The sequence below is a fragment of the Rattus rattus genome, chromosome 5 (assembly GCF_011064425.1).
Source record: "Rattus rattus isolate New Zealand chromosome 5, Rrattus_CSIRO_v1, whole genome shotgun sequence".
Taxonomy (NCBI): Eukaryota; Metazoa; Chordata; class Mammalia; order Rodentia; family Muridae; genus Rattus; species Rattus rattus.
Window position 1 is genome coordinate 152,452,394 of NC_046158.1, and position 13,407 is coordinate 152,465,800.

General features: G+C 52.6%; 1 protein-coding gene across 3 annotated transcripts; it reads right to left on the minus strand.

The window, feature by feature from the left end:
- Window positions 1-788: 788 nt before the first annotated feature.
- On the minus strand, window positions 789-12,195 carry Slc2a10 (solute carrier family 2 member 10). 3 transcript variants are annotated; one of them, XM_032904803.1, is made up of 6 exons: window positions 12,129-12,195; window positions 11,908-12,057; window positions 4,064-5,335; window positions 3,104-3,226; window positions 1,529-1,664; window positions 789-1,115 (listed from the first exon to the last, which is right to left on the minus strand). In XM_032904803.1, the coding sequence occupies exons 2-6, from the start codon at window positions 11,909-11,911 to the stop codon at window positions 1,040-1,042; spliced, it is 1,611 nt and encodes a 536-aa protein (XP_032760694.1). In that variant the 5' UTR covers window positions 11,912-12,057; window positions 12,129-12,195; the 3' UTR covers window positions 789-1,039. The 3 variants fall into 3 exon arrangements, with proteins under 3 accessions (XP_032760694.1, XP_032760696.1, XP_032760693.1); XM_032904805.1 differs by lacking the exon at window positions 12,129-12,195 and having other exon boundaries at window positions 11,908-12,078; XM_032904802.1 differs by lacking the exons at window positions 11,908-12,057; window positions 12,129-12,195 and adding an exon at window positions 9,607-9,676.
- Window positions 12,196-13,407: the final 1,212 nt, after the last annotated feature.

The window sequence follows — 13,407 nt, forward strand, 5'->3', positions numbered from 1 at the left end:
TCCTCCTTATGGCAACTCTGACTTGAGACACTTGCTTGTCTCCAGCTGACTGACCCTTTTTACAATGCCCTGAAGAAGAGCCCTGTGTAACAGGGTGAGCAGAAGCTCCCAGGGCCTCACTGAAGACCCTCCTGGGAGAGATGGGGTAAGTCAAGATATCCTGAGGGGTACGACTGTGCCCATTCTGCAGACAAATAAACTGAGGCCGTAGGGAGTCGTTAGCACCCAAAGTAGAAGCCACAACAGCCAACACATGGATGAGTCCCTCTAAACCCTTCCTTCATTCAAAGCCCATTGCTGAACCCCAGGAACTGTGGGGTTCCTAGTGCTTGTCACGTGTCGTGGTTCAGCTCTTACGTTCCAGAGTGCTAGACTCTGGAACTGAGGTGTACTCTGTTAAAAAAAAAGCTCCTGTCCCCAGAGCCATTTGATGGGGGCCCTCACCGAGTGCTTATTATGTCCCTGCTCTGAGACTTCCATTCTTGTGGAGAAGGGATCTTAGGAGCAGCCTAGTCCAGGTTTCTGTAAGACACATGGGGGAAACTGAGGCAGGGTCATAAAGCCATCTTGGTTACAGCCTGCTGTCCCCAGTCAGAGTCCCAGCACCTGATAAATATCTTGGGCAAGAGGAAGGTGGTGGTGAATACGGGTTCTGGATCACTAAGACCTCGGCAAGGGGACGAGGAGTGTGGAGACTCAGCCTCTGCTGGTCTGGGCTGGTGGTAGGGGACACCTCCTTCCCAGGTCTTCTGAGAAGCACTTGGTGAACACACCACAGAGGGTGTCCTTATAAATATGGTAGACAAGCAAACTCCACAGGGAAACTGAGGCACGAAACTAGAGCTTCCAGAGCCCTTGGAGTCTCACACTCAAAAGGGAGAGTTTGGTGCTCATCTCTCTCCCTGGTCAGAGGCAGCCTCTGGAGCAGGGCTCTCTACAGAAGGAATTCTAGATCACGAGTTCCAGGCCCCAGCAGGCAGGGATCTGGAGCTGGGCTGCAGAAACCAATGTCCCAGCATCTTCCAAGCAGACGGACCCCTCAGGAGGCTGAGGAGACCTCCAGGCGGCGGTACTGAATACCGCTGTGCTGCCTGTGGCCAAAGCTCAGAGGGAACCTGCCAAGGAAACCGTACAATCAGAGAGCGGCAGACCTGGGCTCTCCCTGAGCAGGAAGCAGCGGACATTGTGGTCCCCACCTTACATGGTGGGGCTCTGTCTCAAAAATAAAAACCAGGGCTGGGATGGAGCTCAGTGGTAGAATGCTTTCCCCTGGTTACACATGCAGAGGCCCGGATATGCTCCCTTCAGCACACGCACAAATCCAGGGGAGCTGAGCCTTAAGTCAATGCAGCACCAACACTAATGATACAAAATAACTGAAGGAAAGCAGCGGGGATCCCGGATGGGCGGTGAAGGGGTGAGGGTGGGGGGTGACAGGAGATGTGAGCATCCAGCAATAGAAAGAGGAGTCTGAAGGACCCCACTTTTGAGGCGCCGTCCCAGCCCCCACCCCTCATCCACCACATACCTCCTCATCTGAAACTGCTGCTCTATTTCAGCTAGTGACTGTCCTTTTGTTTCAGGAACGAGTAAGTAGATGAAAGCTAGGCCAAGGACAGCGGTCAGCCCATACAGCAGGAAGGTCCAGGCCAAGCCGATGGCACCTTGGGACACAATGTTGGGAGTGTGGGTCAGGAGCAGGTTCTAGATGGAGAGCCAGTAGTCCACCCACGCACGGGCCGGGGATGCCAGTTTGCAGAGGGCTAAGAAGTCCTCAGGTAAGGACTTGACAGCCAGAATGTGACAGGCTGTCCCTGAGGCTGGGGCCACCAACACAGTGAGGACAACTTGTACGGAGAGAAAGAGCTCTCAGAGTCAGAATACCCACGTGGAGGAGTGGCTAGCTGCAGGGCCCATTAGAGGCCGCCAGAATTTCTGCTCTAGAAGGCCACAAAGGGTCACCTTGAAATTTGAGCTACAGTTGGTCTAGACTAGACCTGAGCCAGAACAGGAAGACGCGAGCTACTGCTCCAGCCTAGGACTGGGGGCTCTGGACCATATCAAAGAGACCTCCATGGGCAGCTTCTAAAGTCAGTGGGCCCATGACATAGAGAGGGGACTTGAAGGAAGGAACTCTCTATAGCGGGGAAGCCAGGTTCTGCGAGGGTGCCTTTCTCTCTGGCAGCCACGATTACCCTTTCCATCACCCTCCTGTAGAAGTGGAATCTGCCCTAGGCTGGGTCTGTAGGGCCAGGCTCCAGTCCTCGGACACCAGGCTGGACTTAGAAATTATTTCCCCATCCATGACGCGGGGCTTGAGGGCTCTTGATGGGTCCTTCCTCTTTCCTCCCTCCTGATTTTGTCTCTTTGTCCATTTCACATATCCATCCCACACAGCAGCGAAGGAAGGCTGGGAGACTGTCATGTGGGTGGCGTCTCCAAAATGTCCACACAGCCTCACGAGCTAGACATGCAAACACTTGACCACCGGAAGTAGGCAAGTAACCCAGTCCTAAGAACTGCCAGGGTGAAGGAGCCTCTGGGCATCAGAAGAGCAGGCCATTGGTTCTAGGAGGGGCAGGTGATCTCGTTGAGCCAATGGGAACAGGACCCAGGACTTGGGCTGCAGCTTATGAGAGAGGTGCCCCAAGGCATGCTGGCTGCAGGGTGGGGGTGGGGGTGGGGGTGGGGGTGGGGGTGGGGGGTGGAGGGCGGTGCGGGGAGTGTGTGTGGGGGGGGTGTGGGAGGGTGCGGGGGGGTCAGGTGTGGGGGTGGGTGGATGAGGGGTGGGGGTAGGGGTGGGTGGGTGAGGGTGAGGGTGGGGGCGGTGGGGTTGGGGTGGGGTGGGAGGTGGGGTAATGGGGATAGCAGACTGAGAGATAATGAAGGACAGACCCTGGAGTAGGAAAACCCAGGACTGGCCTTGCTTGCCACTCACTCTGCTCATTTAGGTGACCTGAGATAAAATAGTCCCTTTCAATTCACAAGTGGGCTGCATCAGGTTTCAGGCCGCTGTGACCCAGCGAATTTGGTCGCTTTAGCTCTGGAGAGAACTGTCGCAGGGTCCAGCTGGACACCCCCAGGATGAGGCCAGAGTGCTCACCGATGAGGTCGAGGAAGGACAGGCTGATGAAGAGGTTAGCTGCCCAGTTGAAGCTGCTGCAGAAGGCGAAGGCTCGCCCTCGGATCTCCACCGGATAGATCTCACTGAGGACCAGCCAGGTTACTGGAGGCGAGAGCAAGAGAGATTCTGGGCACCCATGAACTGAACAGGCCACCTCCCACCCTTGTTAGCCAAGGCATGTGTCACACTCCTGGCCTCAGATTCTCTCAACTGCACACCCTCTGTGCCTCTGCAGGAATCCTGTGAATAGCCGAGGTCTCAGGTTCCTGGGACATAAGACATTCAGTGCCAAGAGCAGAAGGGTCCTAGGCAAACTCGTGTGTCTGGTTTTTTTTTTTCTTTTTTCTTTTCAGAGCTGGGGACCGAACCCAGGGCCTTGCGCTTGCTAGGTAAGTGCTCTACCACTGAGCTAAATCCCCAACCCCTATGTCTGGTTTTTTTTTTTTTTTTTTTTTTTTTTTCCCAGAGCTGGGGACCGAACCCAGGGCCTTGCGCTTGCTAGGTAAGTGCTCTACCACTGAGCTAAATCCCCAACCCCTATGTCTGGGTTTTTTTTTTTTTTCCAGAGCTGGGGACCGAACCCAGGGCCTTGAGCTTGCTAGGTAAGTGCTCTACCACTGAGCTAAATCCCCAATCCCTTATGTCTGGTTTTTATCTGATTCATTACATTCTCTTCAAGCCGGTCCTTCCAATGGAACCACTCGGGTATAGATCTAAGGATTGAAGAGACTTGAAGTTTAAATTATGGTGCCAGGGGTGGGGGTTGGGAGAAGGGGGTGGAGCTTAAAAACTTACAGGTACTGTTGGGTTTAAGCTAATGGGGGAGCCCCTTATATATGCAAAGGACCCTGGAGCCTCAGCCTAAGTGTCCCTAGACTAATAAGGCCCACTGAAAGGGACAGAAAGCTCTGGATCTCCCTGCCCTATAAGCCCTCCTACCTGGTCCAAATCCAAAGGAGAAGGCGCTCACGTAGACCATCATGCAAACCAGTGCAGACCAGCAGAGGAGGGTATGCTCCGGGATGGGACTAGTGGGCACTGAGGAGTCAATATTCAGAGCTGGTCCCAGGGACGCTGTGATGACTGGATGGATGGGTCTCTCAGTGACTGACCGGACTGGTTGTCCTTGGTCTCCACTGGTGTGTAGCACTGGTGGTAGAGATGTTCGCACAAGCAGACCCGGGGTTTGAGGCAGGTCCACCTGCTGGCTGGCGTTGGATGTGGCCAGGCAGCTGGGGCCAGAGTCCAGGGACACAGCAAAGCTGACTAGGCCTATGCCACTGACAGACAAGGCCATGAGAGCACAACCAGAGAGTAGAAGGGCTCTACGGCCTACACGGTCCACCAGCCCCGTGGCGATCAGGGTGGCAACCACCTTCACAGTACCAAGCCCCACAGAAGCCAGCACAGCTGAGGAGCCCCCATGGAAGCCAACAGAGCGAAATATGGTGGAGGCATAATATAGCACGTTGGGCTGTCCCGTTAGCTGCTGGAACATCACCAGCCCCAGCCCCACTACTGTGCGGCTCCACATGCTGTCCTGGGCCCTGAAGAGGTCCAGAAAGGTGTACTGTGCCTTCACCAGGCCCAGTTTGCTGGTCTCCCCTCCCTGGAGTGGGATGAGGTCTTGGCGGGCTGCTGTGCCTTCTGTACCAGCAGGGAGAAAGAAAAGGCTGAGTGACTGTAGGAGAGCGGGTGCAGCCGCCCAGCCGAACATGTGCCTCCAGCCCCAAGGGCTGCCAGCCAGGACGTAGTTGAGGCCGTAGGAGAACAGGATGCCCACAGTGATGCCCACCTCGTAGAGGGATACCAGCACGCCCCGCTGCCTCGGCCCCACCAACTCTGACACGTAGATACAGCAAGCCATGGAAGACAGAGAGATGGCGAAGCCCACGGATGAGCGGCCCAGGAGCAGCCAGGGAAGGGAGCCGGCCAGACCCAGAATCAGGCTGCCAGCCAGCAGCACCACATTGCTCCCCAAGATGGCTCGTCTCCTGCCATAGCAGTCAATGAGGAAGCCCCCGACAAGGGAGGCGAGGAAAGCACCCAAGAGCAGACTGCCCACCAGGAGCTCCTGTTCCAGGCAGCTCAGCCCGAAGTCCAGCTGCAGTGGTAGGAGGGCACCGGATATGACAGCCAGCTCATAGCCAAAGGTCAGGCCCCCCAGCAGAGACACGGAGGCACAGAGCGGGAGGACAGTCGGGCCAAGGCCTGGGGAAACAAAATGATAGGGCAGGGCTCATATTGACTGTCATAGAGGGTCTGCATGTCACCTCTTCCCTTCTGTCTGTCAGCCCTCCAGCTGTCCAGCTGTCTACTGTTCAACCACCTGCCTTCCTTCCTTCCTTCCTTCCATCCACTGACACATCCATCCATCCTTCCATCCCTCACTCTAAACATCCAGACAGCCATCTGCCTGCTCAGCCTGTCTCCATACACCCTTCCCTTTTCCACCCATCTACCTATACATACATACATCCAGTCAACTACTTATCCTTCCTTCTCTTCCTCTCCTTTCTCTCTCCTATCAACCCATAGATCCACCCATCCACCCACGCATCCATCCACCCATCCATCCACCCATCCATCCATCCACACATCCATCCATCCACCCATCCATCCAGTCATCCATCCATCCATCCACCCACCCACCCATCCATCCACACACCCATCCATCCACCCATCCATCCAGTCATCCATCCATCCACCCACCCACCCACCCATCCATCCACACACCCATCCATCCACCCATCCATCCAGTCATCCAGACAGCCATACTCCTTTTTCCCTCCTTCCCTTCCTTTATCCATCCACCCACATATACCTCTGTCTATCCATTCATCCTTGCGTTCATCCATGCATTCATCCATCCTACTTTCCTCCCTCCCTTCCTCCTGCCAACATACATACTCATCCCTCTCTTTTTCCTTCCTTATGTTTACCAAACCATGCAGTCACGCATTTACCTATCCACCCGCCCATCTCTTGTATCCACCCACCCATCCATCCCTCTATATCTCTCCATTTCCCCTTTAATTTGCCCAACCACCCATTGGTTCATTGACCCATCTATCCACAGACCCATCCATTTCCCACCGTCTTCACAGTCCACTGGTTGTCATGTTGTTGCAGATAGCCACCATCCAGCATCTATCACATGCTGGCTGTGCTCCGAAGCCTGGCACTGCTGTGGTGTTGTCCAGGACCGGGAGCCAGACAACTGATAAAGTTCATATCATTTCAGGTGAGGACTTCACACCATCAGCACTGGGCAATGGAGGAGCCCTGCTGAGCTCTGCTTTACATGGGGGAGGTAAAGGGTTGGGGGTGGGTGAAGCCGTGTGGGCCTGGGGATGGAACCCTTGCCTACAGTGAATGAAGCCCTGAGTGCTATTGATAGACTGCCAAAGGAATGGAAAATCGGTTTTTGGAAATCAGGGTGCACATCTGACCAGTTACCACCCTCCTTAAGAATCATGAAACTCAGTTGGGGATTTAGCTCAGTGGTAGAGCGCTTGCCTAGCAAGCGCAAGGCCCTGGGTTCAGTCCCCAGCTCCGAAAAAAAAAAGAAAAAGAAAAAAAAAAGAATCATGAAACTCTGTGTTCTTATGAGACATAAGTAGGCCATGAGCACAGCAGGCAGAAGTAGTACAAGTTTGGGGCCAGCCTGGTCTACACAGCAAGACCCTGTCTCAAAACACAACTAACTAGCAGAGAAGGCGGAGGAATAAGATAAAAATAGCCATCTACAGGGACAGAAAGGCCACATGCATGACTGTGGGATGTAGTCAAAGAGACAGCCAGGTGATTTTCATCAGAATCCTCAAAATAACTGACAAGAAATTATATCTCCAAGAAAGGGAAGGAGAAAAGTTGCAAGAAAAATAGCCCCAAGGAGCAAGTGGAGTTCGTGAATTTAAAATCAGATGTTAATGAGATGGTGGGTGGTGGGAGAATCCATAGTTGTTGGTCATGAAGCCTTGAGGGTTTGCACAGTGAGGAAGGAGAGACAGAAATACAAATGGTGAGGGATTTTAAAGGGACTGTGAGCAGGAACACTGGAGACAAGCACAGCCCAGTGATGCAGCGTTTGTCAGCCGAGATCTCTCCCACCCTCATCCTCAAGACTGGCAGGTTCCTAACTTTATTCATGAAGGGACACCCAACCTTCAGAGCCCTATGTTTCCAGAACACTTAACCCCAAGCACTTAGAACTGGATGCTATCCAGTTCAGCCTAAGAGTTCCTGCTTCGCAAAGATCAATTTAAATGTATCAGCCAAGCTCTCCACATTGCCCACTCAAGACGCTGCTTTTCGATGCCAAGCCTGCTTTTCACGGAATGTTCTAGAACATAGAAGCCTCTACACCTGCACTGTTGCATACATTAGTAACCAGCCGCGTGTGAACGACTGGGCATTTGAATGGCAGCTAAGGTGATGGAAGGTGTCGGGCTTCGTTTCCATAAATTTACTTAGAAAAACAGTCTCTTCGTGCCCATGACTTCGGAATAAAATTCCTTTCATTACTATTAATAATATTAATAACTCGTGTGTTTGGTGATTGCCACATTGGCATTGGAGTTGTGCAGGTCATCTTAAGTTTTAATTCACACTTTAAGCACAGATATTTCTGGAAGCATCTAGAAGCAGCCAGCAGCATCTACCACCCCACCCCCACTGCCGACAAGGAGAACTTTGGTAACACGACCAACCGCTAGATTTGCTGAGAGCAGTCTCTGGTCCAGGTGTCGCTTTGATTACTAAGCTTTAACAGCTCATTTGTGTCTTACCACGGCGTTATGAGATGTGCCTTGGTATTACCAATGAGGGAATGAACTCATGACCAGAAAAAGGAGAGGCCTTTGCCAGAGGCAAAGTCAGGCCATCAGCACCCCTAGATGACAAATGTTTGTGCGATAGGATTTTATTCTGATCTCTCCTTCCTGCCTCTTCCTGGGTGTCAGATAATTTTTATGAAGAGGCAAAATGCTCATGGTGGAAAAATCGATGCGATTTTCACCTTCTTTCTTCATGAAGGAAGCACCCACTGCCTGGCCCACTGTGTTGTCATTTCTTCTAGGCTCCGCCCCACTAGTTACCTGGCTGCTTGCCCCCTCCTCTCTCTTGCTCTTGTGTTCTTGCTCCCTTCTCTTCTCCTCTTGCTCCTGCTCCTTACCCTCTTCCCCCTCTCTCCCCATTCCCCTCCCCACTCTCTCTCTCCATTTGTTCATGGCCAGCCTCTCCTCCTTCTCTCCCTCTTCCTCCTCTCTTCTTCCTCCTCCTCCTCCTCTTCTCCTCCTCCTCCTCCTCCTTCCCTCCCTCCCTCCCTCCCCCCCTCTGACTTTCTCTCAACTCCCCTCCCCATGTCCTGAATAAACTCTACTCTATACTATACTGTCGTACCTCAGGTGGGGAAGGAATGCCTTAGCATGATCCTGAAGACATATCCCTGGCTTCTCTTATCTCTTTATAAAGCAAAACACACTGTCCTCACCTCCTTTGGTCCCTCAAGTTCACTCTCAGAGGCGACATGAGGTGATTACTAGAGCTTATGTATGAATTGAACCCACAAAAAGCTTGTGTTGTTGGGGAACTTGATCCCCTGTTAGTGGTGGGAAGGTTCTGGAAACATTAAGATGTGGAACCTGTCTGGAAGAAGTAAATAACTGACTCACTGCCCTTCTCTACCCTTTGTTTCCATTCCATCATGAGGTAAAAGGACCCCTTGCTCTATGCTTCCTCTACCACACCATCCTGCCTTTACGCAGTAGACCAAGACACCATGGACCAAACACTCTAAAACTGGGAAGTCAAAATAAGCCTTGGCTACTTTCAAATTATTCTCTCTGGTATTTGGGCCACAGCTATGGAGAATAGCTAAAAAGGTGATTGGTGCCAGAAGTGGGGTTGCTGCTGAGGCTGTACCTGGTGGTTCTTAAACCTATGGGACTTATGGTTTGTGGGAGGGGTTGCAAGAGTTTAGGGATATGGACTAGAGAAGCCCAAGAACACTATTATCAGGGCTTATTGAATGTGTCCTGCAGAAGCTCAGAAGACCAGAACACCAACAGGAATGTAGGCACTGACGGCCTGGCCCATGAGGCTCCAGACAGGAATAAAAGTTCTACTCAGAATTGGACTAGACACCATTTGTTACATTCCAGCAAAGAATTTATGTATGACTTGTCGGCAGCCTGAGAGACTCTTTGGAGATCTAAATTTAAAAGTCATATTTTAGGTCCAGTGAGACTGTCTAAAAGCAGGTAAAACTGCTTGCTGAATAAGCCTGGAGCTTGAGTCCTAGAATACACAGAAAGCCAGATGTGGTTGCCGCATCTGTAATACCAACATTCCTCTGCCAAGGTGGGACACAGAAACGGTAGAGTCACCCAGAAGTGTGGAGGCAGCTAACCTGGAGCTCGCAGAGCAACAACAACAACCAAAGAGGCCCTGGCTCGACAAGGAGAGAGCAGACTGATTACCCGAGGCTGTTCTCTGATCTCCATATGCACAGGATGGCATGTGTACTCCTGCACCCTCTTCCCACCCATACACACACACACACACACCTCCACCACCACCACCACCATCATCATCACCTCTCTCACACACACATGCACATACACACACACACACACCACCTCCACCACCACGACCGCCATCATCACCTCTCTCACACACACATGCACATACACACACACCACCACCACCATCATCACCTCTCCCACACACACATGTGTACACATACACATGCATACACACACACTCCACCACCACCACCACTATCATCAATCACCTCTCTCTCACACACATGTGTACACACACACACACACACATACATACACACATCCCACCACCACCACCACCATCATCACCTCTCTCTCTCTCTCTCTCTCTCTCTCTCTCTCTCTCTCTCTCTCTCCTCACACACACACACACACACACACACACACACACACACACACCATCATCATCACCTCTTTCTTTCATATACACGCATGTGTGCACACACACACAACTTTTTTAGAAGTGATTTTTAAACAACTAAACTGAATGGGAATTTCCAGGTAGTCATATTCGGGCTATGACATAGCCATTGGTAACTGCTTTTTGCCAGGTTTACAGTGAGAGTTGGGAGCCAGAGCAGGGCAGCCTGGCCTGAGAATCCAGTGTGAAGTTGGGCCTGAGGAAGGCAAGATCCCCGAAGAGATTCACACCTTTAAAAATAAGCCAAGCACACTGTATTGGATTAATAGAGTGGATGGTTTGTGGGCATCTGAGAAATCCACCAAGTTCCATCCACTCCAAAGCTATAAACTTAATTAAAAGGCTTTCCTGGGAGAGGAGAGAGCCCTTGGGGACACTGTGCTGGCCCAGAGCCACTTAGAAAATAGTTTCCTCAAGGTTTATATCACCATGCCAGGGATCAGCAGGCCACTGCAGCCGTGGATCCCAGAGGACCCTGTCACCCTTGGAACTGGTGGGAGAACTTCATCGTGGAGATCCCAGGGAATTAGAGGTACCAGACCGTCCACCAAGGAAAGCCACAGAGGAGCCAGCTCAGACAGAGGCATGTGGTCCTTAGTCTCTCAGTTGACAAAGACAAGGCGGTTTAAGCCCACGCAAGCTCATGCCATGACACCGTGGGTCCCAGACACCAGCCATGGATATCCAGGGAGTCCTAATTGCCTGTCTGGGGTTAGTTCTTGCTTTGGCTCAATTTTTCCTTGAAATTCTCCTGTTCCAACCTGTTAGAGGAACAGTGTTTATTCCCTGACAGGGCTAAGAGAACGAGCCTTTCTGTACTGTGTTATCTACAATTGGGATAACAGCTATCTCCCCAGTGTTAGCTACAGTGACTCTGCCCTGAACAGCCTAGGGCACAGTTTTAACAACAAGTTACCCCATCCACCATTGCAGCTTAAAACCTCCAGCTTCCCTTGTCGTTTGGAATGACATCCAAAGTTCTCTTCACGGCCCTCAGAGCCTGGCATGATCTTCCCTACTGGCCTCTCAGCCCCCTCCCCTTATCCACTGAGTTGCTGAGCCTCTGGCTTAGACCCCAATGTGCGTTTCTGCCCACCCCCCAGCCCCATCTCAGCAAAACCCACTTCTGGACAAGACCTCAGGTCTGCCTTGGCCTCCTGTGCTACCCAAGGATCACACCTCCTGGCCTTCATACCTCTGTGTGTTCCACAGCTCGTGTTCATTGCCTGGTCCCCAGCTCCTCACCTCGAGGCTGAGAGTACAGTCTCCCTGTTCACGGTGTGTCCCAGCCCCGGGGTCTGAACCTCATGTCCACGGAAGAATGAGAAACTGACTATCCCTTTAAGTTTCTGAGTCCAGAAAAGATAACAGAAATCTTGATCCCCTGCAGTAGCAGAGACCTGTCCTCCTGGCTGGAACCCCTCATTAGTGGACCTATCTCCTCTCACCAAAGCCAAATCCAGCCCAGGAGTTCTGTCTAATCTGGCCCTGTCAGTGCCCTGTCCCTAGGGCAATACCCAGCACTGAGGTACTTAGCAACCTGTTAGCTGGCTTGGCTCCGGGGTGTATGGCCCAGTCTGCATAACTGGAGTCTCCTTGGAGCTGTCTGCAGAGCCCTCAATGGCCTCAGCACCCCAAAGTGACTCTGTCTGCAGAATCATTACTCTGGGGCTCCTGGGGGCTCTCTGTGGTCAGGCCACTCCCCAGGAAGGCGGATGGACAGCGGGGGACCGCCCTGCCTGTCGCGGGGTCCGGGAGGGTGTGGGGGTGGCCCGAGATCCGTGGCCGCGACTTACCCATAGCTAGCGAGTAGCGCTGGGCAGGCGGGCTGGGCTCTGGGCCCTGCACGTCCTGGTCAAATCCCCGCTGTAGCCGTGGCGGATAAACTTTCCCCAGAGCTAGGGCCTGCGCTCTCCCTCCGCCACGTCGGCCAGCCCGGCCTGAGCCTGGGGGGCGGGACAGAGGGGAACCTGGTACCGCCCGACAGCCAATGCTGTGGCTCCACAAAGGAACTTACTTTAAGTTTCCCTGGAGAAACTGTCACTCTGCAAATAGTTACCACAGCACTGTGGCCCACCCTTCACTGGCCTTCCGAGTGTACACACACACACACACACACACACACACACACACACACACACACACACACACACACACATCCTGTGACGGGCCTCTCCCATGTGTACCCCCACACCCCACACACCCCGCCCCACACAGCACCTCTAACATCTCAGGCATTTAGAATCGTTCACTCTCTATCCTGATAAGCACAGGAACACTTGCTCAGACTTGGGGTGGCCCAGGGAACAAGGCAGACAAATTCCTTGTTCCTATGGAGCTTACTTGAAAAGGCAGAAGAAAATTATCTAAAGGAGTCAGAGGAACCCTGCAGCACAAGGAAGGGCAGCTGCAGAACATTAGCCTGGGTGTGCAGCCAGGCAGCTGGGGATGGCTGGGTTGCTTTGTCTGAGGAAGGAAAACTTCAACTGGGGCCTGATGGACCAGGTCCTGGGGACAGTGAAGGGGATGGCAAAGGAACCAGTGGGGAACAAAGGAACATCCCAAGTGAAGGCGGAGGGTCTGGAACCTAGGGGTTCAGAGAGGTCAAGTGGAGAGGAGTGGATGGGTCAGGAGCCATACCCTGAGATCTTGAGGCACTGTTAAGAGTGTTGGTTTCACTGTAGTTCTGGGAGTGGAATTTAAGCCCTCCTGTATGCCAGGCGGGTACTCTGTCACTGAGAATATCCCCAGTCCAGGAATGAGGAGTTTTATCCCAGTTGAAGGAGACAAATTCTGATGGGTACAGGGAGCTGGGCAGCTGACAGTGCAGTAGGGATGTCTGCCTAACTGTCCCTTCCAGAAAATTGAGGCATCTTTCTTCACTTGACCCTCTCAAGGAGGAAGCACCTTTCGATTGCTTCCCAACAGTCCCTGCCCCCTGGCATTTGTACCCTAGGGTCATCCACTTCCCTGGCTTCCATGCCTGTAGTGGAGACCTAGTGAGAGGCTCCCAGCAAACGGAAGACAGAAAAACGAGATTTACAATCTGGTTATGCAAGTTGGCATTGTCAGCCTTACTTGGTGTCCTGGTCACTTAACCATTCGCTCTGACCAAGCCACAATGTGATGTGCCCTACAGAAGCCCCCCAAGCCCACCCCCAGGCAATACTAGACTGAATCATAGTGCCAATGCCCCCAGGCACTAACCTGTAGGGAGCCTTAGATCAGCTGCCTGTGAAGAACTGATCCTCAGCCAAGACCGCAGTGTACTCGGGCCTCACTGCCAACCCTGCCTG